The sequence below is a fragment of the Cottoperca gobio genome, chromosome 18 (genome assembly GCF_900634415.1).
Source record: "Cottoperca gobio chromosome 18, fCotGob3.1, whole genome shotgun sequence".
NCBI lineage: Eukaryota > Metazoa > Chordata > Actinopteri > Perciformes > Bovichtidae > Cottoperca > Cottoperca gobio.
The window spans coordinates 1,515,067-1,542,326 of NC_041372.1; the positions used below are offsets into that span (position 1 = coordinate 1,515,067).

The 27,260-nt window shown below is 44.5% G+C and overlaps 1 protein-coding gene across 41 annotated transcripts in view; it reads left to right on the top strand.

Annotated features, from left to right (window-relative positions):
• LOC115023600 (receptor-type tyrosine-protein phosphatase delta) overlaps window positions 1–27,260 on the top strand; it is a 191,153-nt gene that overhangs the window by 93,281 nt on the left and 70,612 nt on the right. For all 41 annotated transcript variants that reach the window (XM_029454716.1, XM_029454728.1, XM_029454721.1 and 38 more), the window contains one exon: window positions 12,283–12,468. In XM_029454716.1, coding sequence (XP_029310576.1) covers window positions 12,366–12,468 — 103 coding nt within the window. In that variant the 5' untranslated portion in view covers window positions 12,283–12,365. The remainder of the gene's footprint in view (window positions 1–12,282; window positions 12,469–27,260) is intronic.

A 27,260-nucleotide genomic window follows, 5' to 3' on the forward strand; every position in this document is an offset into this window, starting at 1 on the left:
TTGGGCCGCTGCCCGTTAGATTGGCTTTACTGTCACCAGGAGCTGCCAGAGCTACTGAGAGACTTTGGAGTAGAAACTACCTGCTTTAGAGGATTAGTCTGCTGTTAAACTCACAAGCTGAGCAGACAGGATGTCCACACTTGGGCATGCACAACACAACACACTAATGTTAAATTATGCAATCATTTGGCTGTCTTACATTCTGTCATATCTACTGTTACCCTACTAATCCATGAATGTGTTGGAATCTCAAACCAGGGCAGCAGCTGAGTATGAAATCTGTTCTGCATATGTTGTTTTTATACGGGGTCAAAGTGTGGTCGTGTGCATTTCTATCAAAATAGCATAAAGATGTAGCACTAGTCATGGGAAGAAATGATTTGCAAAACTCATCGAACATTTAAATGTCTAAAATCTTACAATCATTCACAAGGTACAACCTCAGTCTTAAGACCGTCTTTGTACTCGCAGGGATTTCCATCTTCGGCAGTATCGAGCATACAGGCTTCCAGTCAACAATCACAGTTGTGACAAGGCCGTTGAAATGTTATGCTGAAGGGAAGCACACACACGCACACGCACACACACACACACACACAAAGAGGTTTTCTCTCGGAGATTATGCGCCTTGCTTTCTTGTGTACAATCTGCCATTTATCCAAGTGAATGTATTTTAGACTCTGAAGCTTATTGTGCGCTTCATTGTTCTAACTCATTGTCAGGCAACAAAGGCGTCCTACACTAACTAACCTACCCAGCTACCCATGCTTACAGTAAGCCATCACAACAGCAGCAGCAGCTTCTTCTTGCAAACCTGAGAGAAATGCCACACGATTAATAAATCAAGGCTCACGTTCCAGAGATGTCGACAGCAGCTTGTTGTGTTGCATTTGCTCTAATATCTTGATTTATTGGGGTTACATATGCCTGTCAGTCTCCATGCCCACGTCTTCAAGTCGGGTACATCAAAGGTGGGCTGGGCTTCACCTTTGCTCGACACATTATGCCCGTGTTATGCTCGCCGTAGTTTCCCCGGCGTGATGGTGCGCAAGCCGTGTGAAGCACGAAGGCAAGTTTTAAGTCAATTAATTTGCCAGCCGAATCAAATTGTTAACAGGATTGAACCTTTGTTTCATTTCGGTACGTTTGTTGTTCCAAATACTCGCCCGTCTGTGCGGTGCTTCGCCCGAGTATAACGGTGTCTCCAGGCAGCGAGATACTGAACGATGGTATAATTTCCTGATGCCTTTACAGCACTCCAACAATGAATCAACATTGAAACAATCGCTTTTGAGCTCTTATCATCAGTGTCTCAGGGACAGATTTCTCACCTGTCATGTATGAGATCCAAGTTCATTTCCTCGCTGTTGCAGAAACCTTTTCAACCTTCGTCATGTCAAAGAAGAGTAATGGGTCTGCTGCTGGAACAGCACTGACTGACTCATGATGTTTCAGTGTCATCTCAGCCCTCAGCATCTCTGGCCAGACTTCAGCAACCATTCACCACAATAGTGCTCATATGAATCCCCAGAGGGCGGGACAGTTTATCTGTCGCAGTTAGCAGCTGGTTTCTGCCCCACAGACTCCAATAGCCTCCGGCTAGCGCTGCCACTTCAGATGCTAGTCATTTAGCAAACAAGTCAATCATGCGCAAGCCAACTGCCAGTAACTTGCCAATGTCCCCAGTGATCACAGATACAGAGTTGTGGGGAGGGAGGGGGGGGGAAGACAAGTCACAGCCTGCTGGTTCATGGAAATCAGGTCAAATTTGTCATCAGAAAACTATGTGGGTCCATCAGGCTGCTCTAATGACTGTCGCTGTGCAAAGTGTTTGTGATGACCAAAGAACAGGGTCTCCTGCTGAACGTCCAGCTCTCTACGTGGATTATAGCGTGTCAGGGATCGTGATTGTGGATCTGATAACTAAGTTTAGACTTAAGATCTGAGTCGTTCACAGTCTCAGCGCTGAAATATGTGAGTGAATGAGCCGGTTACACAGTTATGTTGTGGAGTCTGTGGCTACCCAAAAATGTAAAATGATGGAAATGGAATAGCACTCTCTCTGCACTGCACTGCTGCTATTTTCTTTTTATCACAATAACTTTGAAGATCTTAAAGACTGCACAAATAAAAGCTCCTTTTGAAGTAAACTTAAGATTGTATTCTTCACCACATCAGAAATTCAATTTCAGTGGTAAACATCACAATGAATATTTGTATTATCCGAGCTTCTATAAGGCAGATAAAAAGACACATGTCCCTCTTGTATCTCATCTCTTTTGATGTGGCACTGGAAACCTAGCGGCTGACACTCCGTGGCGTCAGTGAAAGCCTGGGTTTGACGGCCGACGATGTCAGTGGCATAAACTCACTTGCGGTCTTTTGTTGTTGGGCTTAGCAGTAATGTGTGCACACAAATGTCCCTTTTATTGGATTCAATTAGCTTCACAGGGATGGAAAATGTTTCAGCTTTTGTAGTGTTTTTCTTTCTTCGTGTGTAGCAGAGTCTCGTTCTCTCAAATGTTCTCTTTTAGTTTGTAGTTTTCTTTGTCTGGCAATGTCAATGTTACCCAAAAATAGCAGTTGGAACAACTGGAGCAGAATTTGCATCACATTAACACAGACTGTACATCTCCAACAAGTTCTCTTTGTCTAAAGCGAGGGACCAATGTCTTAATCTATGGCCTGTTACAACAGTTATCAAATAAATAGAACAGCAGAGTGATAAAGTCCTGCACTAAGATGAAATATCAGCACTAAAGAAGGAAAAACTCCTTAATTTGGCATTTGCTCACCGTTGGAGTGAAACATGTCCACTCAGTTAAGCTGTAGGTAAAATAAATCATTAGTAAATTGCAGAATACGTTTTAGATTAGAACAAATATTTTCATTTTAATTGGGGGCAATAAAAGGCTGCTGAACTAACAAGTGTCCTGAGTTCCCACAAAGAGAAAGCAACTATGTAAAGATGTAACTTGATTTAGACGACAGGGTGGACATATAGTCCGTCACTTCCTCAAGGTGCATTTCTATTGGATTTAGCTGAACATGTGCCAGACAGTCAAAGTGCAATGTAAACAAAGACAGACCTCCATGCTAACAAGGTAACCCTTCAATTCAAGGTTACAGTCAGCTGCACACGCAGACACGTGCAACCCCCCCCTACACACACTCAAACACATGCATACACAGGCGGATGTGTCTCTATCCCCGTAGTACCCTCCATGGCAAAATCTTTGTGCCAGTCTCTTAATGAAATACTCAATTAGGGTCTTTAAATAGGTAATTATGCAGTGCCTAATCCCTTAGCTCCTGAGCCCTATCTCATTTAGATGACACTTGGGCTGGCAAAATGGGAGGGGCAGGCACTGGGGCCTTAGTTTCTGTCATCAAAGCCCCTCCGTGGTGGCACAGACGGCCCTGTTAATGATAAGGCACATCCAGGCAGTCAGTCAACAGCGACTCCCAGTGAGGGCCACTGACAGCATGGTAGATGGCAATGTCAGGCTTGACAGTGTCTTAATCATGTTTGTGAGTGTTTGTGGGTGGATTGGGTTGAGATGGGAGAGCTTGTGTAAAGGTTTCTAAGAGAATGTTTGATGTAGAGCGAGAGCAGCAAAGACTATTTGTGTGATGTGGGTTTATATGCATTTTTTGCGACGGTTTCCGAGTTAATTTTACATGAAACAAGGACAGAGAGAGAGAAAATCACTTCCAAATGTCAAACTGTGTATTTTGCTTGATGCCAGGCATTGACAGAACGGTTTTGATTTTCCTGTTCTGACATTTGTTTGAAGGTGGCATTTGATTTGAATTTCAATCTCCAAACTGGGGCTGGAGAAAAGGACCTATTTATTCCTTTTCAGCAGCCTAATAAAATGTCTTGTTCGAGTGCTACAATATACCATCAGTGACGGGGAACTGCTCCTGGTTGGTTGCAAACGTAGCAATGGCAAGCATTTGTCTTAGTGAAACGACAAAGGGGGAATTGTTGCTTTTGCCTCGGGGTGAACCATTGCTTTCCCTTGACTGAGTTGCACAAGCAGCTTGCGCCGCCTTTCATGAGAACAATAGCTTAGCTTGGCGAAAAACACCTTTCAAGGGCGTCCAAGAACAAAAAAAAGTTGAGCTTTTCAAACCTATTAATCAGCAGCGCCCACATCAAAGAGCTCAGTACACTTTAGGAAGGATATTTGAACCGCTGAAATATTGAAACAGCTTTCTAAAATGCCGTTCGCCCCCACCCTGCATGTCCTTTGACGGTCTTATCAGGATATAGATGGAAAAGCAGAAACAACACAATTTCACCTCTATCTGTGTATTCAGCAAAAACATCTCATATCTGTGATAATATTTTTTGTCACGTTGCCCTCCCTGTTGGCACTGATGTATTTTCATGCAAAAGGCTTTTGATAAGCTGCTGGTTCTAATGCCGCCTGTCTGTTCTTTCAGTTGTTGACTCGGGCTTTCTTATCAAATCTGAGTCATGGCAAAAGCACCAGTGCTCATAATACACTGAAAAACAAGAATGGCTGTCAGTGCATGAACACCAGTGTTTGCAGCTCTGCACACACTCACACAGGAAAACCTTATGCATTATTGGAAACCTTTATAACACTTATGTGATATAAACACAGCTACGTTGTCTTTAGCTGCCCGTGGGGACAGAGGAGGGGGGGGGGGGGGGGGGAGCACAGAAGAAGTCCACATGGATTGATAGCATCCGGTGCTATCACCTCAGGTAACGGATAGCTTACAGTATGCTAGGCTAATTGAAGGGAAATTCACTGTTGCCTTGGTGCCGTACAGCAACCATAATGTGGCGTTACATTTCAGCTCAGGGTATATCAAGGCAAATTAGCATTTAGATAATGGGAGACACTTGGCATTTTAATTATTTTGCTGCCCTATGAGTGTAGCGGGAATGCCCCAAGCGCCTCCTTACATCCTTCATGTACGCCTAAGTAGTGCATTTACATACCAAACGGCCTGGCTTGTGTACAAAAGCCACGGAAATGTCACCGCCGCACAATGTACCTTGGTGTTCAATTGTTTCGAGAAGATAGGGAAGCATATTGTCGTTGACTTATGCCATATGTATTAGAGGGCAACACAATTCCCAGTGCTGTATTATTCAGTTATATTCAACAGAAGTCTGTTCTGATGTTTCTGCCAGTGAAATGGTGTTTTGTCTGTTCGAGGGCTCTGCGCTTTCCATAAAACGACATGAGCTCAGGCTGGGAACAACCTCCCTCTCACCCTTCTTCCTCTCTCTCACTCGCTCTGCCTCACGGAAGTGAGATTATTCATCCTCCCACAGACCATTGCTGTGTTGGGGGTAGATGTCAAAGTGCCAGGAGCACGTGGTGCAAAGGGTATGCGTGCCTGTTCTCTGCCTCTGTGTATCTATTTGTGCACATGAATGCCTGAGTTGTGCATTTGTGAGCATGTATGTGTAGGAGTTACGTGTTTTAGTCTGCATCTATTGGATTGGAGGTGGACCTGAGCCCCAGTTTGTGCTTTTGAGGGTGAGAAGAGTTTACATGTGGCGTGTTTCTTCTTCTCTCACGTTCCCTCCCTTCAGGAAACAATACCTTTACACTGTCAGAGTGGCATCTCCTCTTCCCTCTCTCCCATCTCTGTCGCGCTGCCTCTGCTAGGCGTAAGAGCACAGACGGAGCGTGAGAAAAGCTGGCAGTGAGGCACATTCCCTTCCCTCCCTCCACCTCTCTTGCTCTCCACCCTACAGCGCACTCTCCTACCCCTCACTTCTTCCTCGCCTCCTTCCTTCCTCTCCCTTCCACTCCTCTCTCTCTTTGCCTCGTTGCTTCCCTTATCCATTATATTTCCACCCCTCTGCTCCACCCTCCCTCCCCTTCTTTTTTCCTGGTTCATAATATGTAACATGATTTAGCCCTCCCCTGTTCATGCGGCATAAATTTAATCCCAGCCATTCCAGGTTGGCTGCTGCCGCTACTGCGTCTACCATTTTTCTCATTTCCTCCCCCTTCCTGCCACACTCTCTGCTCCCGAAACAATACACTCCTCAGGATTCAGCCTGTTTGGATGATAACAAGTTTATCCTCGTACGAAATGCTGATGTGCAAGGTCAAGCACGACCCAAGTGGCACATGCTTGTACTATAGTAGCCGCCCACACTGTAACAGGCAAACATAGCACAAGAGAAGGCCTCCCAACAAGCAGGTAATCATTTGAATAGTTTACACAGCTCACAGGCTTACGCAAATGCTGATTGTACTGGTATTATCTGCTGCACATTGAAAAGGCATTCGTGGCATCCATTAGAGTTCAATAGGTAGTTTGTTTACCTGTGTCATCAAGGTCAAAGGATGTGATCACGCAGACAAAGATGGAATATGTTGCTTTGTTTCGCATTTAAACTCCTCAGTGTCCTTAGAGATTACCCAATAGCTATGTAACCTTGTGTGTGTGTGTGTGTGTGTGTGTGTGTGTGTGTGTGTGTGTGTGTGTGTGTGTGTGTGTGTGGGTATGGAGCAGCACAACAGGCCACTGGGATAATCAGTCACTAGACTGCAGGTCAGGGTCTTGTACTGTGGGGACCATCCATCCTACCCCAACAGCTGCTGGGGAACGTGGCGAGGGGAATGGGACGAGAGAGAAAGATGGGCGAAGAGAGAGAAACACAGAGAAGTGGTGAGGCAGACCAGGTAGATGGAAAAGTCAAGGAGAGGCAGTTGAAAACCAAAAGAGCACCCAGAACGAGTGGGAGGAGGAGGAGTGTCTGTGAGTTGGTGCTACGTGCTGATTTTAGATACGAACGTGAACGCTCAAGGTCAGTTTGTGTGGGCTGAATCCTCATGAGGACTCAACCTTGCTCTTTGCACCCAAACGAGGTAACAGTTTTCAAATTGCAACATCCTCTCCTTGACCCGTGTTTTCCAATACAAGCTTGTTTTTAGAGCAGTTTGTGCTCCGTGAAGATGTCTAACCTCCACGTGCAGTGGCAAGAATTAGCATACAATGAGAAGCTATCCCGTAACAGGCCCAATAATATCATAATAGTGCACGGAGCTCAGGGAATAAATGCTATTTTACTCTACGTGTGGTTTGACATTTCAAAGTCCAGATCATTTTGCAGACTGGCTTTGAAATCTCCTGCCACTAATTTGCAGCGGACACACAGCTGAGATGGGATTGTGATAGCTTCCTCGTCCTGCAGCCGCAGCAGGTGCTTTTAACCCAATTACATAACAGACAAATGTCATCAGATGCAATTAGCTTCCTGCTGTGTGTTTCATGTTGGGTGATAAGAAAACAGATACAGTATAGATAGAACCATCAGTTACAGCATTTGCTTGTGGAAAATGAGGCAGTCTTGCAGGCGGCGCTGTAAACCCTGACTTGTTTCCAGGCGGTACCACCCAAAGGATAGTTTATGACCGTGGGAGGCTTGTTTGAGGGAGGTCAGAGGAGGCACGGAGGGAGGGGGAAAGAGTAAATAAATAAGTAAAGCAAATAAACTCCTCTGATGTGTGCTTGTCAGGGTCTTTCATGTGGAGGCTGCACTTGAGGGCATAGCTTAGCTTAGCTTGAGGGATGTTATTACACATGCCGGCTGATCGGGAGCGATGTGTGAGAAACAGCCTTGTCACTCGGTCTTAAATCACACCATTGCGGGCAGAAGAAAGTAGCGGGAGATGGAAAAAGAAAGAGTAAAAATGCACAGAAGAGAAAAACAACAGGGAAGAGAAAACAGCTACGTATAAAGAAGAGGCTTTATGCTTTAACTGGCATCAAAGAAACAACTTGTCATAAAAGGATGAGGCAAAGGATGTGTGTGTGTGTGTGTGTGTGTGTGTGTGTGTGTGTGTGTGTGTGTGTGTGTGTGTGTGTGTGAGGGTATGTTTAAAAGGTGCCCGTCACAGGTTTTATCCAATCTGTTGAACAAGAGGAAGAGCTGATGCTAACCTGCGCCCTCTTGTTGCCCTTTAACCTTGAGGCTGTCATTTAAACACAGAGTAGTTGAGTATTATCCTCGTCCCTGATTCTCCAAGAGAGACAAGCAAAGACAAGCAAGGGGGCACAACAGAGGCCGGGGCCCCCGCACCTCCCGCACCTCCTGCACCTTCATCTCACAGCGTTATAATGTCCCTCCTCATCTAAAGTACAGCAGCACACGATGACATCAGACAGCCTGTTTAAACGATCAATTATGTGCCACATTTACGAAACAAATGCTGAATAATTTAACGACTTCAGATTCAGATAGACGCGGTGTGTAATGACACTGATAGGTATTTATTTATTTCCTTGACAGCTATCAAATAACTAAGTGGTAAATGTTTGTTTTTATATGTATATGCATTTGCATAAAACAAAAGATACAGCGAAGAAGCAAAGATTGAAACAATAACGAGCAGCATGAAAGAACAATGCAATTTCAATTACATTGTGCAATACTGCAACAGCACGTTTGCAAGGATGTACTGTGTACACACACACACACACACACACACACACACACACACACACACTTATGTATGTAGTTTGATTATGTATTATGGCAACGGTAAAGAAAGATGGTGGAATCTGTATCTGCTGACTCTTCTCGTGCTGAGTCTACCAGCAGCAGGGCAGAGAGAAAGAGAGATCTCAGAGATACGTGCACTAACACACTGCTTTAGTCCTGGATATCATCCTAGTGAGCGTGTGGGGGGTAATTATTGTGTTCTTTAACTCTAGTCCTGAGGGAAACACAAAGTCCTGCCTCATAAAACGAAAATAATTCTTATTTGTCGTGCCTGGCCGGGCATGATACTAGGCAACTTTTTTATAACCCAGTGCAGTATGGATCACATCCTCCGTTGTTTTGCTGTGCTTTGTCCTTGCATGTGTCGAGCTAATTACAGAGGGATTGGCCTTAATAGATCTGGTGGCATTCTTGTGGCTGCTTTGGTCTGTTAGGATAACACACTGTGAATCGACTCTTTCCTTGAACTTCAATTCAGCTTGTGCATGAGCCTGAAATTAAAAACACCGCTTTAAAAAAAATTCCCCCCGGAGCTGGCCAAAGTGAAATTAGCCAACTTGCACGAAGGATGGGCATAATGTGGTACAACTGCTTCGCTCAAGCCCATGTTGAATTTGTTAGAAATGGCACCACCATCGGTAGCCTTTCTCGTGTCAGCACTCGTGTCCCACTGCTTTGTGCTCTGGGTTGCCAAAAAACATTACAGCATGTGCAAGAACATGGAGACAACATTGCGGTGAAGCTGATGTTGTGGACCTGCTGCTTCCGCGAGCTCATAACTATTCTGCCTGCATTCTTTCCCATAACACGTTTATTGCAGTATGGCTGGAATATAAGATAAATAGGACTGATTCTTTTGTTTTTTTTCTCCCCTTCAATAATATTGCTCGTCTAAATGGAGCAGAATACCAAACACGCTGAAATGAGAATAGAGATGAGCCATTATGGAGAGTATAAACATCCCACCCTCCTTCTCTTTCACACTTCTGATAAGGATCATGGGGAAGGAGAGAGAGTAGACAGCTCAACAGCCCCTTTCTTTTTCTTGCCACACACTCCCCCCTTTTTCTAATTAACATTGTGCATGTTGTCAGGCTTTGTTTAATAATGCATGATTGCTATCAGCAGCAAAATCCTTTGAATGAAGCACCACTGAATGGGAACACAATAATACCACCAGGGGCTCAGGAAGAAAGACAAGATTGTTTTTTCTCTCTTTCTATTGTAATAAATGTTCAATGGAAAGCATCAATGCCACCAAATGTATGAAGGTGGAGGTGCACAGCGAAACGCACAGCGGCCATGTTGAGGATAAAGTGGGCAAAGGTGGCGCCGCCTTTGATGGAGGACTTTTATATCGACTCATGGGAACGAAAAGGATCATTTGTACTCGCGCTCATACGTGTAATTACACAAGCTTTCATACGAGAAACTCTGCAGCATTTAAGCTAAATCCATTGTCAGATAGTATGTCCTGCCTCTCTGCCAGGTCTGCCAGGTGGCTCATCTCCCCTTTTGCACGTTTAGGAAGGAATCTGCAGCGCAATTTCCTCGTAAAAAATGAACACCACAAATCAACACTGGATATAATTGCTTTCATTTTTTGGTATAAGTCGGTATAAGGTTTTGGGGGCGTGTGTTAGCTGTGCTTACATTAGCTTCTCCTTGTGTTTACTCACATGGCAGCCTCTTGGTTGTCACACTGGTGGTTACACAACATACAGATGGTTTTGTTTGCCTCTACCAGCGTGTGTGTGTGTGTGTGTGTGTGTGTGTGTGTGTGTGTGTGTGTGTGTGTGTGTGTGTGTGTGTGTGTGTGTGTGTGTCGGGCGTGATCACAGGAAGGGAGGGCTGCTGAGTACGGTTTCTTGTGTGCTGCCTTGTGTCAAGTCATTATGTTAATTCTCACATTAATTAACTCAAAGGCTATCACTTAGATTTGGAGGGTGCAGATGCGTAAAACAATAAGCGGAGGAGACGGACAGCTGTACCTGCACTAGGTATGATCCCACTGCAGCTCTGTCCCCTTCTCAGGGTTTTCAGTCCAATTGATTCTAATCTAATTCAAAGTCGCTACAAACACTGCTCATGTGAAAATTCTGTCTAGTGTGCTCAAATGTATGTATATGTATACGCGTGTGTGTGTGTGTGTGTGTGTGTGTGTGTGTGTGTGTGTGTGTGTGTGTGTTGTGGTGCTGTGAGCGGGGGATGAGATTGCTTCAAATTGATTCCCTTCGCCACACGTCCCCCGCTCTTACGCTTGCTGCTAGCCCTGCGGCGCTTGGAGACAGGTAGTCGTGTCTATCTCCCCCCAACACAAATCGAGTGTGACAGGTGCGCTATCTTCCCGTCTTTTCTGCCATTTACAGCCCACAGAAATGAAAGGGGGGAGAGCTAGGTGCGAGAAAGAGGATGATTGGTAACAGGGAAATGAGGTACTTTGTCATCATCGGCCTGCTGATTGAGCTTAGGGGGGGCTTGTTTTATTTTTTCCCTCTAGGTGGGTGGCGGTCAAAGCTGCAGATAAACAGTCTAATAAAATATGATTTCTCGCAAAAGCATTAATATGCACAGCTCTGAACAGACGGTTACTGGAGCTGCACAATCGCAGAACTTCAAGAGATCTGACATGTTTGATTCCATGGAACATAAAGACTCTGAAATGTCTCCGACTGGTCCGCCTCCACCAGTCGCCACAGCTGAAGCAACAGCACCCTGCAGAACACATGCAGGCAGACGAGCTAGCATGCTAACCAGCAGTACCGTATGTCATCACACACTCGGATTAGCCGGCAGCCGTGTCACAAGCCGAAGACTACCGCAGAGCATCCATCACTAAGGATCAAGCTGTGGCTTAAGCAAATGGGTGACAAGGGATAGAGCTCGTCTGCAGCCGAGACTCGCTCACTCTATCACATTGATTTCCACAGTCCTCCAATAAAAGGGCAGAAACATGAATGGCCAGTCCGCCATGTGTTGTCTGAGTTGCGTGGAAGACAAAAAGTGTGTGTGTGTGTGTGTGTGTGTGTGTGTGTGTGTGTGTGTGTGTGCTAAAGCTAAGCTAATTCATCACTTTGTATCGGCACTTAGAGCTATTAAAGCATCAACTCTGGATTACATGTGGTGTAAGAAGCATAAATATGAGCTTCAAATGAATTGGTTTATTAAATGTGTATCTCATGAACTCAAAGACAGTGTTTATATTGTGTGTGTGTGTGTGTGTGTGTTGTATTTAAAGAAAAAGTCTCATCCGTTTCTCAGAGGGCAAAATTGACTAAAACTCCTAATTGAAGAACTGTGAAAAAGCTTTCAGCATTTAGGAATAGTTCCTGTATTTCCCGACATGTAACAGAGCCACATTTTATGTGAAACGGATATCAACACTGATCTTAGGAGGACTTAAAATGTACTCTTATTATACAGCGTATTTAATTGGTGCTCGCGACCAGAGCTGTGAAGACAAAATCGTATTAGTCCACCCTTTCATCTGTGTGGTTTCTCCCTCTATCGCTCTCCCTCTCATGCACACGTGCACACGCATTGTGTGAAGTGACTATTCCATTTAGAGAACTGTCAGAACATACCCCGTGAGCACATCAGCCTCTTCCTATCCTCTGTCAGCTCCAGCCGAGGCTGTGTGGGGGTATGTCAGAAATGTGCAGGGATAGATAAAACCCGTGGAGCCAAACAGCTTTGTTTCATTCACTCTGTTTCTCTCTCCTTTTCCCTCCCTCCCTCTCCCTCTTCTCACCCCTCCTTGCCTTGCATAGGCTGTGAATACCCTGCATCTGAGAAATCAGACCAGACTGACTCACAGGGCTCTGTGAGCCAGCACCACCGAGGCTGCCAAAGCATGCTGGTGCCAAGCTGTCCCACCATGCACAGAGCCAGACCCACGCTGCTGCTGCCGCTGCTGCTTGTCCTGGGTCTGTTCCTCCACCTCGCCGACGCTCAAAGTAAGTGGACCGTTGGCTTTCACGGCCCTCAAGTGTTGTGTCATGCTGGGTTGGGGCGGGGTGGCAAGGGTGGGATCGGTTGTGTTTATTTTTCATTGAACACACACACAACACACAAGCAACTGCAATAAATACTTCATGAAACAACATGCTGGTCTGTACTATGATACAGAATACAACGAGTGGGGGAAATACAGAATCTGCATCAGTTGTGGTGTGAACAAATCTAAAGTCCACTCAACGATGACCTTCACTGGGCAAAATAAGGTGTGTGCAGAGAAGAAGACTTTAATCTGTTGAAGGGGAAAAGTTTCTCCGAGCTCAAGACGTGTGCGTACGAGATGTTGTGACATCTCAACTTTACAGCTGATTATGGTCCATCAAATCCTAAAAGACACGTCTGAAGGGGATCTTTAAAGATGTTACATTTACAAAAATGTTTAATAGTTATCTTCAAATAATATTGATTCTTCAAAATCCTGTATACACACACACACACACACACACACACACACACACACACACACACACACACACACCTATATTTGCTATATAAAAGGTGTTCAAGTCCCTATTTTCCACCTACTTTTTTTCTGCCGCAAAACTATCATGTGAAGCAGGAATACTGAGGCACCAGCCGAGAATCTCATCATGAGAAGTCATTGGAATTGAGTTACTTGACATCAGACACCTGCTCATTGATGTGTGACAACAGTTTTCAAACCTCATTGAGTTCTGCTCCTGCACCACAGCAACCCCCTCTCCCACCCTCTCTTTTTTTTTTTTTTACACTAAGATCCATGAATCATTAGCTTCTGGAGTCACAGAGGGATGAATAAAAGTTTTATTGCTCCCTTTGCACCCACAGAAATCCCCTCAGTTCAGCTGAATATCTCTGACTGAAGGGATCATTCACCCAAGGTCATATACAACAGAGCACGCAAAGTGAAATTGATGGGATAGATTCACAACTTTGTGCTCGAGAAATGTTCCCTGCAATCTGTTCAAATGCGTTTTATTTTTCTTCTCTGCCTCCCGCCACATATGTCTCACAGCGGGGAAGAGGCAAGCGGAGGAATGCTTTCTCCGTTTATCCCCCGTTTTATGTGCAGCTCTAGGATTTATTGACACAATTTAATTACGGGACCTTCCCAAAATGGCATTAACAGTCGATAAATGTTACCATTGAGGGGGATCTTTAGTAGTTCTCTCCCGTCTTCTGCGGTCGACGGTGAATTTACATAACAGCATTTGATGAGCACACTGTTGCCAAAGCCGAGGAAACTTCCACTCTCGCGTGTCCTGACATTCCACAGGCACATTTGAGCACGCATGTAACAGAGACCTGCACAAGTGCCTTCAGCAGCCCCCGCATCTTGACGCCTCTGTGCTCACCCCCCGAAACCCCCACATTAATTTCCTTCCTTTAGCAGTCTGGCTGTGAGCAGCTGCTGCTACCTCATACCCTACTTAGACAGCTGTGCTGGGTCATCATTTCAAAGCCAAAACAAACTTATCGTGAGGTAGCCACAGTGGCTGTCTGTTAATGACTGAGGGTGTGTGTGGGAGTCACGGGGGGTCATGGGGGTGAGGTGCGTGTCCTGTCTGCAACCGGCGCAAGAGAGCAAGCTCGTAGCCAGAAGCCCGTCAGGCAGTACACATTAGCTTCACTCTGCTCCTGCACTGCCTGATCTCCCTCCTATCCCCCCCCCTGCCGACTCCCTTCTATTGTTTTTCTTCCTAATTGCTCTCTTGCTCTCAATTTTCTCCTTATTTCTTATTTGGGCTTTTTCTCTCTAATGTGTTTCTGCCTGCGCCTTCGTCTGCTCCCCACCTTCCTCCCCGTGCTGTTAAGAAGCAGTGCAATAGCCCCTTCCAGCGACTGAGCTGCTCCTTCATTTCCTCTACTGTGCCGCTGCATATGCAGACCCAGCCCAGACACTCTGGGGCTGTCTCCCCGTCTGTGGTGTGGCCGACAACCAAAAAGCTCAGTTTAGTCTGCTTCAGACTAACCCCCAGCACCAACAATGGTATTTCTAAAAGGGAAAGCTGTCCTCTGTTGGTGCACTGGATCCATTTGGGTGTGAGCTAGCCTCCGACTGTTGACATGCTAGAGGATATGAGACACGAGAGAGCAGAAGATGGCTGAGTCGGCCTGCTCAACAGATGGCCCGATCCCCGGAGCCAGTCCTACACAGTGGACACTGCAGCCCCCTCTCAAGAAGAAAGCCAAGCAGGCCCCCGGACAAACACACACACTGCTATTAATGTGTTAATGTTCATGGGAGCGCCACCACATTTCTGCAAATGTTTCCAGTTGAGGCGGTGTGTAGCTGAGAGGAACATGATAGATTCAAACATGATCTTAGGTCGTGTTTCTCCGTCTGCTCTGTGGGTTTGTTTTCACTCCATCATTGTTTTGTCTTTGGCCTTCTCTCTCTCTCTCGCTCTCTCTCTCTCGTTGCCCCCCTTCCCCTCCTCCCTCTTCAAATGCGGACTAATTAATTTGTGTGGCAAATTGGGCTTGGCAATAGCTTGAAAGAAGGGCATAATTGTCCCTGGTGAGCCAAGGGGACAGAGTGCGAGAGAGGCAGAGCAGGGAGGCAACAAACAATTCCTCTGTGTGGTTTGCTCAACAGTCGTGCATAAAGGTAGCTTCAGAGGATGAGAGCTGGGAGCATGCAGCAGGCTCACACGTTGGTGTGGCCGTCTTAACTCCAACAACAGTATGCAACACGTAGACATATACTGACTGAGCTTCATTACCAGCTGAACCGCACAAAGTAAAACTGCTGACTGTTAAAAGATGTTTTTTTTCTAAAATAAATGTGCTTAGTGAAATCTGCTAAGATACGTCTGAGGGGAAAACGGGCTTACACCCACACACTTTCTACCCCGTGCCGCGTTGGACCCCGTCAAACTCGGGGCCTAATGGTGTTTTAATTGATTCCTCTCCTTTCGGTTGGATGCCGTGGTGAGTCCCAGGGACCCAGCTTGCCTCTTTTTAACACGTCGAATGAGTATCGACAGGCCCCTCCAGCCTCTCTGAACATTAAGACGTTAAGACATCTCTCACTTCTGCGTATTTACAGCCAGCCACGTGCACGGAAGCATGCATGCACATCCACAGGCATCAAATGCATGCGCAAATCCTTTTGAGCCAGCAATCAAAAGGTGAACCACATGGGATGAAAAACAGCAAATTGTCTATTGACACGGCACTCCGTTCAACCCACTGCAGTGTGAGAGGAGCAAGACGAGGGTCAGATTGGGGCAACATTACTCACGATTAAACGCAACAACATGAAGGTGGTCACGTTTTAATGTGTGTGAGCTTTTTATCTCCTTTTACACGGGAATTGAACCCTTGCTGTTTTTGTGAGAGGAATCAGTTTCCCATATGTTCACGATAAAGATATGCAGGCAGACGCTACACGTTGACGATCGAAGCGTTGCTCCTGCTCTGCGAGGAGTCATTTGTTTAGCAGTGCTGCGGTAACGATCCAACAGCATCTGCCTGCGTTACAGTCAGGGGTAGTATGTTGTGGCTGGAATGCAGATGATCATAACGATGATTTGCAGTGCTGTTTGTATGCATGTTGGATTGGACACGTACACCTAAGCACACACAAAGAGACACACACATCGGCCAAATGACATGCATGTGCACACACCCCTGAACAGGATCACCTTGTAGCAAGTCTGAAAGCTAATGATCCTCTATTCCCCAGATGACATCAGGCTGTAATATGTGTGTTTTATGCATGCCTGGCCTAATATGAATTATTGTAATATAGTGTTGTATTTGCATATGAGCTTCCGGGCTGTACTGAAATTAGCATTTTTACAACAGCTCAAATTAAATCCCTCTGCTTAATTTGCCTGCATGCTAATTTGATTTAAATGGAGACTATTCCATTCCCTTTTACACACTGCACTAACATGCAAACCACACACACACACACACACACACACACACACACACACACTAATTCAAGCACATACAGACATATAAACGCACAGTATGTACTCTTAAGAGCTGCAGCCTATATTTACCCCCCCACACAATGTATGGCACACATTGAAGTAGATGCACAAATAAACACACACACACACACACACACACACACACACACACACACACACACGGTTACATGTTGGTGCATCTACATAAAACGACAATAGAGCAAGAGGAGGACTGAAGTCGTAGAGGTTTTTATCAAACTTTAAATCACTATAATTCCCGAGTCCACCGCCTCGTTCATCATTCTGCCGGACACTGCTCAAGTGGAAATCTCATTGTTGGCTCCACTCGTTCATTTCAAAACGCGCCCGAGTACAGTACGCCTTAAAAAAACAGCATCAACATCTATAAGAGGAGAGAGTGCGCATCGTGTTCACACTTCAAATCAAAGTAGTGAAAACACCTTCGCTGAGATCTCCAGTACGTAATCACCATTGTTTGTTTGGATGAAGACCTTGTGACAAGACTGAGAATCTGAGATAAAAACAATGTTATCAACGGCGTGCAAGATGCTTCTCGCTCGCAGGTTGAAATAAATGAGCATTTTAGTCATTATCATTTTATTTGGCTAAAAATGCCTGCACCAACTCCTTGTCAACACTGTGCAATTATGTTTAAAGGTTGTATCAGGCCCGTTATTAACTCCTTGAGTGCCAATTCCTCTGGCAACTATGCACAAGTGTATTATTTAAAGCCATTAGCCTCATCTACGGATTTTAGTCATGTTTTCTTGCACGTAGACCACAGAAACACACAAAAGCAGAGCAATTTCACCACAGTCCTGTCCCTCCCACTCTTAAGAGAGAAGCATATACTCAAATACAAGATGTTGTACAGACCCAGAAGCTGGTAATTAAAGGCTAGCCCCCAGTCACTAACGCTGTATCTAAGTGCACTTATGTCTTCAAGACACATTGACTTTAAAATGGTGGGGCAATTTACCCATGCTTTACCATTCATGTCTCAGAGTGGGAATATTGACAGAAGAAAAGCACCATAATTCAAATTGTAAATCCATTGGAGTGGCAATCAACAAACTCCCAGTATCTCTTTCTCTAATTCCATATATTTGAATACCTCTACATGCACTGACGCGGTCCATCATGCTGAGAAATGGTATGGATTTCTGTCAGCCTGGCGCCTCTTTATCCGTCCTTTGAGCTGTTAAGGTGCCAAAACAACAACGGAGGACCATGTTAAAACACACACACACACACACATGCACACGCACTAACACACACATGCACACACACTAACACACATCTTGTAGCGTGCCTTTGAAGCTGGGATCAGCCGGTGTGCTGAGCACAATGCCAGCTGTTTTGCATCTGCTGGGTTTACACTTGGCATGATTCTGGTCTTGCTGGCATATGTACTAAATCTGATCTCCCTTCATACACGATGCCAGTGAACTGTATAACAATGCAGGTGTTTCGTGACATTGCCCCAGTGACAGTGCAATTAATAGATTGATGCTGTAGCTGCAGTAATGGGATTACTGGACCAGTGAAGTCTGAAATACGTCAGCGTTGCCTGCACAGATGATGTTTTACCGCAGTGTGCAGTCGGAGCTATAAAGCTGGAGTGCATATCATCCACACATGCAGTAATCTAAGACGGGGAAGACGTACTAAAGTATAGACTGGAGGTCAGAGATGATGACTGATTTAAGGTGTTTTTACGCTCACAGAGTGCCAACGACAAAATAAAAAAATGTCAAAATAGCCCTGTGTTTATGGATTACGTCCATTAGGGGAACGTGATCCATGATGTTCAAGTTCAAAATATCCCGTGTGGTGATGGACATTGTCTGACGGCCTTATTTGCATTAACTGTATCTGATTTATCGACTCTGGATTGACTCATTAAGTACTTTCTGCACACAGGTTTCCCAGAATAAATGATCATTTAATGCAGGTTGAGCTGAAGCATGACCTCGCCTGCTATACCTTCACGCTTTATTAATCCATTATGCACCAGAAAAGCAGACGAATGATTATAATGTCAGTGATTATTAACACTGTGTAGTTTTGAAATATATACTAGCATAACAGCCAGTCTGCACTACCAAGAACAAAACGGGTAAACTTAAATCTGTAGGGAGCCGATGCATGACGGCAGAAATCATTCGTCTTTCAATGAATTAATTATTCTCAAAAGGCGCTCTGTAGTTAAAAAGCCTTAGATCAGAAGAACAGCCTTTATCAGGTGGTGAAGAAGACTGTTGGTGAAGAAGACTGTTAGTGATGCTCTGCGTGGGCTGTGAACTCTGTGCGTTGTGCATCTCCATCTGATAAAAGCCTTTTTCACTCTGTGCCTTTTGTGCTCCCGACCAAAGAGTACCTTTATTACACTTACCGGACATTATTCTCTTGGAAAATCTGTGAAATAACCGCCTGGATATTACTGAATCCATCACGTGGTTTAAGGGAACACAATCTTACCTTACCTGAATGTGGCTTCAAACACTTTTATCGTACATAAAAGTTAGTTATGAAAGCATTTTTGAATGATCTGCCTCAGACTTCATGCACTTCAACGCTTCAGCTGGTGTGTGTGTGTGTGTGTGTGTGTGTGTGTGTGTGTGTGTGTGTGTGTGTGTGTGTAAACACCTGGCTCGAGGCTGCAGCCTTGGTCTCACTCCAGGGGCCCTAAGAGTGCGACACATTGCACTGATCTCGGTGCAGCACATTTGTGTGCCTGTGGGGTATGTTCAAATTCTGCAGTGGGGTTAATGGTCTAAACCATTCATCTCCATGGAGCGCCTCGGGGTAATCTCTCAGTCGCAGCCAGAGAGCTTACATCCCCACCTTCTTACCTACAGCACTCTCCAACGCTTGACGGCGATTGGGAATCTTTACGCCCTCAGCTCCTCTCGTCACAGTTGATTTACATTCAGCGATGGAGTGAGTGCTCAAAGTCCGTCTTTTCTTACCTAAGACTCTCTCACACGGCGTCCTGTTACTATTCTGAGACTCCGCCCTGCCACTTGTTTGTTTGGCTGCTCACTCATTAACTCTCTTGCCCACATATTTACAAACTCGCCGACTTACGCTTGCACCCTCTTTGGCTTCTCTGCACCACCAAGTGAGTCATGCCATTTGAGGAGCTGAGATTTATAGTGACACACAGCTTGAGTGGGGTTTATTAGTTATGGCAAATGAGAGCGAAAGCCTCCATTGAGAGGCGAAAATGCTCTCACGCCACAGCCAGACCCATAGGCTTTTCCAGTTGACACGGAGCCAAGCTCTTGTTTCTAATGGCACGGCGCTCTAAGTGCCCATCCCATCACACTGCGGAACATGGAAAATGCATTCTCACACACGTACACACACACACACACGATTACCGAAGAGTCCCTGGGCATTTATGAGGCATTTATACAGCATCCATCATAACATCCATGAACAATCTGTTTCCCCTAAGCTTTAATGCTCCCCTGGTGCAGGCTTTCACGTCATTCATCATTCTCTCATCAACTAATTAATTACAACCATCCCCTTCATCACTTGAGTCACGATGAAGGATATTTCCAGTTAAGGGTAGATAATAAATGTACAACAGAGATGGACAGTGGCGCTCGTTGTGGTCATCAGGTCCGTCCCCCCCCCCCTCTCCCAATCTTTAGGCAAACTCCCAGTCTGACATATTAACTCTCTCAAGTTTGATCTCACTCAATCTGTGCGCAGTCATCCGTTAATCCACTCATCTCCACACTCTTATCCCTCCCTCAGTCTGATAGTTAGTACAAGAGAGCACATATGGGGGCCAGGGGGGGAAGGCTGTTGAGCAGACTCGATGTCAGGATTTATACATGGATTTCTTTAAGTACACCTTCCAAGTGAGATTTTCCCACTCTCCTCCCCGTGCCCCTTGGAGAGAGGAGAAATAACACATGATCAGAGAGTCTCCAAGCGATTCCCGTTCACTGGCTCGGTCTCCGTCCTGCCACTGCCTGGATAACACAGAAATCTCACTCCGCAGGAGCTGCTGCCTCTCATTACACGCCGCAATTTAATTGGCTGTGCTTTTCCCCCGTTGCGATTCTTCAAGGAGAGTGTCAACGGAGAGGATAAACTGTAGTTTTGCCATTTTAGTTCCACAGGGACAGTCTTATTTGTGTCTTTAGCCAAATTATGCCAACTCCAATTGGAGGAGAATGGGAGTGCCCAGGAGACATTAGTCAGTTCGCAGGTAGTAAAGTGCAACTGAAAGGCTGGTTCAACATGAAGGATGAGATGCATGCTGGGAGAAAATTGCTTTCATTCCGCATCAAATGTCTCCAGGATGGTTTCAAATCTCAATCCCAAGCAACGCATGTGCCTTAAAATGCACATAACGAATAAGATAGTAAAAATATAATACAATTATTATGATCTAAGAGGATTTTTTTATGAAGGCAATGCGATGTTGCAAAAGTGGCTGTGTGCACAACCATGCATGCATATGCAAGTACATCCGTTGTATTGTTCACACTCCCACACATACAGTATGTGTATATGCTTGCAGCTAAGCACATTTGTACACATATTTATGTATAAAAATAGTATTGTGTTCTCCACACACACACACACACACACACACACACACACACACACACACACACACACACACTGGAGACCTAATGGAACCAAGAGAAGGACAATATGGCATATCTGTAATAATATGCTTTCATTCTCCATTACTGCCAAAGAGCACCACTGATCAGATGGTCTGGAAGATCCACTCTGACCTATGCTAAAAATAACCACATGCTGGGACGCCTGCCTCAGAATTTGGCTTTGTGTACAATATACAAACAGGAGGCTGTCACAGTACCTTTAAGACACCTTACAAATGTAATAAATGACATACACATAACATATAGGTCATGGGAAGGGGTCAGGTTGACAATCAGACTGAATCTGCAGACACCTTGGGGACAGATTAGGAACAGAAAGCCAAACACGGGAGAGAAAGAGCTTCAATGGAGATTAACTGAAAGAATGGATGGATTGACTTTCAAAGACATTTGAACCAGATGAGGTGACAGGAATGAAGGAGAGGTGAAGCTAATATGAGTTACTGGGATTTATTTGATGTTTCCTCACTGCTTAGTCACAAAGCTCAATTTCCAAAAAGTAATCCTGGAGCCTACAACTTTAATCCTGCCTGATAAAGTTCCTGACATCTCTTGAAATGATCACAGCTGTTTTTTTAAGATATTGCATTTTGTATTGAATGTCACCATTTTGAATCTTACTTCAAGCTCCTCGTCACACACACACACACACAATGAAAAAGTTTCAACGTTAACCAACTCACTTCATTAAGTGAGTTTTAAATGTGCACAAAGGAAGCACGAGGAATAAATGCAGAAAATGCAATCTTATGTTAAAATCATAATCCATTTCAACAGGCAGTGAGGCAATACACGGGGAGAAGAACGCAGGTCCAGGAAACAGTAGTAATCAATTGGTTGCAAAGTGACTAAAGCCATTCAGGGATGGAGATGGGATTCACAATAATAGCAAACAAAAAAGCAGAACAGAACCCTGAGAGGGTATTGTTATCTGCAGATGACTGCGATCTGCTGGAAGACAGCTACTTTCCTTTTGCCATGCCTCATTGTGTGGCGTCTTTGAAACGCACAAGAGCCTGTTACACGGCGTTCATTTTGTTTCATCACTCACACAAAGGCTTGACTGACATTATTGGAGTTTGTTCAGGTACAATGAGAGTAATTATTCAGGTTGCATTGAGAACAGAGGGTGCCAACACAAAGTAAGCAATACTATTGGATAGAATATTACAGCAAATTGATAATAAAAGTCAGACAAATCATCCATTTCATCAGGACATCACTCGAGCATCACGCAGGCAGTTTGATTGGCCGACTGTAAGAACACAGAAGCACGTCTGTGGCCAAGGTCGCTTTTGGTAACAGCTTGACCTTTCAAATGGAGTGAACTGCAAACCCTGAGAGATTACAAAGCTTTAGTGTCTGATGCTGCTTTTTAATTCCTTCTTTATTGTGAAGTTGTTGTGTTTCTGTCCTCATGTCTCTTAGAACGTAAATCTTAATCTCAATGAGACGCCTGATTAAATGAATATGAAATACAAGTGGAATAAACAGAGAAACCAAACAGGAACAAACACATTCGGTTGGAGTCAGATTGTCCACATGGCACCCAAACCTTCCAGAACATACTACGACGAGAGGGTTACAGGAACACTCCCAGGTACAGTAGACGTGCGTCCAACACTTGCGTGCAGAGACACACGTTCCTGACTGCAGCTCTGCTTTTGTTCCCTCTCCTGCTGCCCTCCTCAGATCCATCCGCGCGGTCACTGCTCTACATCTGTACAAGATCTGGAAATATCGATTAGGTGATAATTAAATTGTCCATCCCAGCTTGATATGGATTAATAATTGCCCACTAATGCCCTCCTGACATTTGGCTGTATTGACTCGATACTGTTTGAAGCAGCGCGCCGATAATTATGACGCTTGGCATTCTTCAGTTTGTCCCTAATGAGACCAATCGGCTCAACTTTTGCCTAAGAATTGGAAACAGATTGAGAATGACGGATAGATTTTCTCGCCGGACCCATTATTCAATATTCTGGGCCTTATCACAGAGATATTTCTTTGTCCCACAGAAGCATTTCCTTTCTTACATTCATCATCTTTTGATGTGTAATTATTGCTTTGTCAGGATAAGGATAAACTGTCTTGCCGTGTTGGTCCAACTCACGTAAAGAGGACATGTTTGGACAAACACCACCACCACCACAAGGAGTACTATAAATACTGCGATGAGAAGGTGGTGTGGGCTCCGTGCCACATCACTGCTTTGACTTCCTCACTGCCATCTGTGAGTGTTCCTCCCCTGGCATTCTCACAAATGCCTTTTGTGTTTTTTCCTCCTTTGTCCCTGTTTGCTAGGTTTAATTAGGTTATTTACTTGAGCCTCACCTCCCAGTGTTTCATTATAGTGGGCATTGCAGATAAGGCTTCACACGGGGCAGGGGCAGATAAAAAGTTAGGACAAAAGATGATAAATGTCGCGAGTGGAGACCGGAACGCAATCTGGCCGCCACGATGCAGAGATGCTCTAATGGCTTCCCAGCAAGGAAGGGGGAAGGCACTGTCGAGATGGCAATGTGATAAATGGTGCCGGGACGGCTGTACGGACTGTAGGCAAGACAAAGAAAAGAAAAGAGTCATGGAAGGAGGAAAAAACGAAGATGACCACAAAATGGAATCTAATTAATCTGGACTTGGTTCCCCCTCCTGACAAATTCAGTGCAGAAGAAGAAGGGGAAGGAAATTGTTTTTTAGGTACGTGTTCAGCTCCCCCCCCCCTTCCCTCCCGACTATTCCACTTTCCTACCAGGTTGAAAAGGCAAAGGGACGTATGGGTTCTGACAATGCCCGTGCACCTGAGGAATGATAAATGACAGTGTACTGGCCTTACATGCTGCAGAGAGAAAACACACACACAAGGAGAACGCTGCTATGCACATAAACCTGTTTACCAGCACGTTACACATGCAGCTTTCAGAGTCAAACAATAATCATTGCAGACCTTTAGTAGAAAATGATGATGAGTTTTCCAAATGCTTTGTAAATTGTAAAAAAAGTCCGACTATCATATAGATTTGGATAAGTTGCATTGTAATATAAATACTGATATTTATATACAAAATGGACTGAAAAAAAAGAAGAACAGAGAGGAAGTGCATTATACAAACTGTCAATATCTGATTCAACGTGTGCTGAAGTGTTTCCAGACTTTTTAGAGACACGTCGGTGTAAAATGATTCACCTGCCCCACACTGTGACGAGCTGAACAATCAGTCCCTGCGTTTCTTTATGTGCTGAAGAGCTACAGTTTGTAGAATATTCATGAAGTTAACAATCACGTCGGCTGCCGAGTCAATGTGCCAGCTTAATATTTAACCTTTAATCTATGTGAGAAACGGATGAAGCCATTACTTACTGAGGACCAGAGCACCTTGTGGCATTCTGTGACTGTGTCAGTGGCCTTTTACTCTCTTCCTCAGTTTCACTGCTGCACATTAAAAGCCTACAGCCTCAGACATTACTCAGCTGGGCTTTTACAATAATCCAGATAACTGTGAAAAGAGCATTGATAGCTAGGCCTTTATACTTTTACTGGGGAATTAGGCGATTTATGACCAGAATGACACATATATAGTATCTGTACAGTACGTCTATGTGCATATACTTAACGCACCACACACTCACTCCTCCCGTGGACTGGAGCCCATTACTGCTGGCAAACATTTGCACTTGAGCCCGATGCCTTTGTGTTCCCTCTCGCTCTGTCAAGTGAGGCTCAGTTTGGCAAAGTGTGAAAAGCACTAAGAAGAAAGTCCATCAGTCCAAAGGCCACGTCTCCGGTCCCCAACAGTCTTTACCCCGAGGAGGCTCTGCATCTTTAGAAAGCTACCCGGGCCTCTGAGAAAAGAACTATATTCTATTAAATCACTAATAGAAGCACAGTTGGAAAAATATGCAAGAACATCACCATGATTCTCATGAAGCCATCAACAGTTTTACATATTTAGCGAACCTTCGTTTGGTTTCTCTTTTCAAATAACTATCTGTGGCTCTCTTCACATGCACAGAGTCATCCTCTTTACACGTCTCCCGATGAACCACACACACGCACACTTCAAGACGGAGCCTTTAAAAGTGATCTGAAGCTCTTAATTTCACTGGATTATTTTAATTATGTCCCCTGGGGAGGAGGAGGGGGGGTGAGGTTACTCCTGGGTTGATATTGCACTGTTTGCTTCCCCATCCACAAGTCTGACCCTGATACCACCGCCCTCATTTGTTTCCCATCTGTAGCTCTTCAAAGCCACACACACACACACACACACACACACACACACACACACACACACACACACACACACACCAGCTGAAGAGTTTTCTTCAGAGGTTCGCAATTAAGAATTCAAAGACCTCAACTTAGATCGACTCCATGCGGTTTAGTTGGAGAGATATTAATAATGCTAATACACAGCTAATGTTATCCTGCAGTATCATCATTAAATGTAAAACACACTAATTAAAAAAATGTAATAAAAAAGAGAAACATTAGGAGTAATTATTTAAACGTAATTAATGTGGACAATCATTTGACATTGTGTTATACATTATATTAAACGCAGCCGCTTAGAGGCAACATTTGATTTCTTAGTAACTTTTCAGAAACTTCAACAGCAAAAATCAAATCAACCAGAGAGCCAAGAAGTTGACACATTACATTGTGAAGTGGCAGCATTATAGTACTGAACATGTCATTAAGAGGTGCACAAACTGCTGCTGCTGTGTCACATCTCACTCATTGTTGGTGATTTCTACCTCAACAATGTTTCAATCACCATTCCCCATCTCTTCTCTGAGCAGTGCTCCTCCTTCACTGCTACGTGAACTTAGCGGCCTGTGAAAGGTCACTTGTGGAACCTCGCCTGCATATTCTGTGTCCCGGTAATAGGATTTTGGTTGGAGGATATCCATGACTACGGCACGCTGCAGAGATGCTCTTTTCAGGTTCCTCAGAAATGACACTTTAATTGTAGTTTCGTATTTTTCAGTTTTCCATTATATTCATTCCCGACACATGTTTGTGAAATATTGAACCTTACAATATGGTAGAACATGTTGGTTGGAACTTTTAAATTAAAAGGCTTATTTATTTGTCCCCAAAAAATCTCGGTTGAGGTGTAACCTCGTTGGCTGAACTCGGGAACATTTGCAGGACATCTGAGCTGCTGAGAGGAAGCCAGATGTCATCCAGCAGGATTGCTGGAGCATGAGCTAGTTTGCCTGTAAGCGCTTGAGAAAACACAGTGCAGGGAATGTGTCACTTCTTATGGCCTGACAACTGGCATCCATTGGAAATGGCTTGGCACAATGTATCCATAAAATTAGAGTCTGTTTAAATATACAATGTTGAATCCCTGGGATGATTTGCTTCATAATCCATCTCTGCTCCTACGGAGACAAATATGAGGCACGCTTTTCTGCTCCGTGGTTGAGGGCAAAGACAATTATGTGAAGTTTATGCTATAAAGAAATAGGACAAGCATAGTGTTATTATCTCCTGAATACAGCCAGTCACATATGTTGCTCTTTTGATTTTCCATCCACTCCCCAAGCCTTATCTTCTGATTTCTGCTACATGTAAACCAGCTGCTTTGGAGATTGTCATCTGCACAGGAAGTCATGGTGATATTTTCTCATCAATCTCACATAAGATTGACGTCACGTGTGTTAGAATCCTCAGGATCATATGCTCTCTTATTATCTGCACACGTCATTACATTGGCATTAAGCCGACATGGCCAAAGAATGTTTATCGCTTTTGCCATTTTTAACATCTTTCCTCGTGTGTGCAGCTCCAGCGTAACTGTTGGCCATTTTGCTGCAGCGCTGCCATTTAATGAATCTTTCCATTGCCTGGTGGATAACAGAATGAACGAATGGCTTTCTGTGTTAGTGGCTGCCACTGCCTATCCTATCAGATAATTAACTTTTGCAAATAGACTGCGCTGACTACCAAACAGAGTAAGCCTGCACAATTAGAATTACTTATCTCTGTTCTCCCTTTTTTCCAGACATTGGAGGAAAAACAAACAAGACAAACAAATCCAAAATTCATACTTCTTGCTCCACTGTTTTTTCCTCTAATGGTCACACGCATTGGCCCCAGATTAACAAATAATGTGAGCGGACATTTCTTATTGA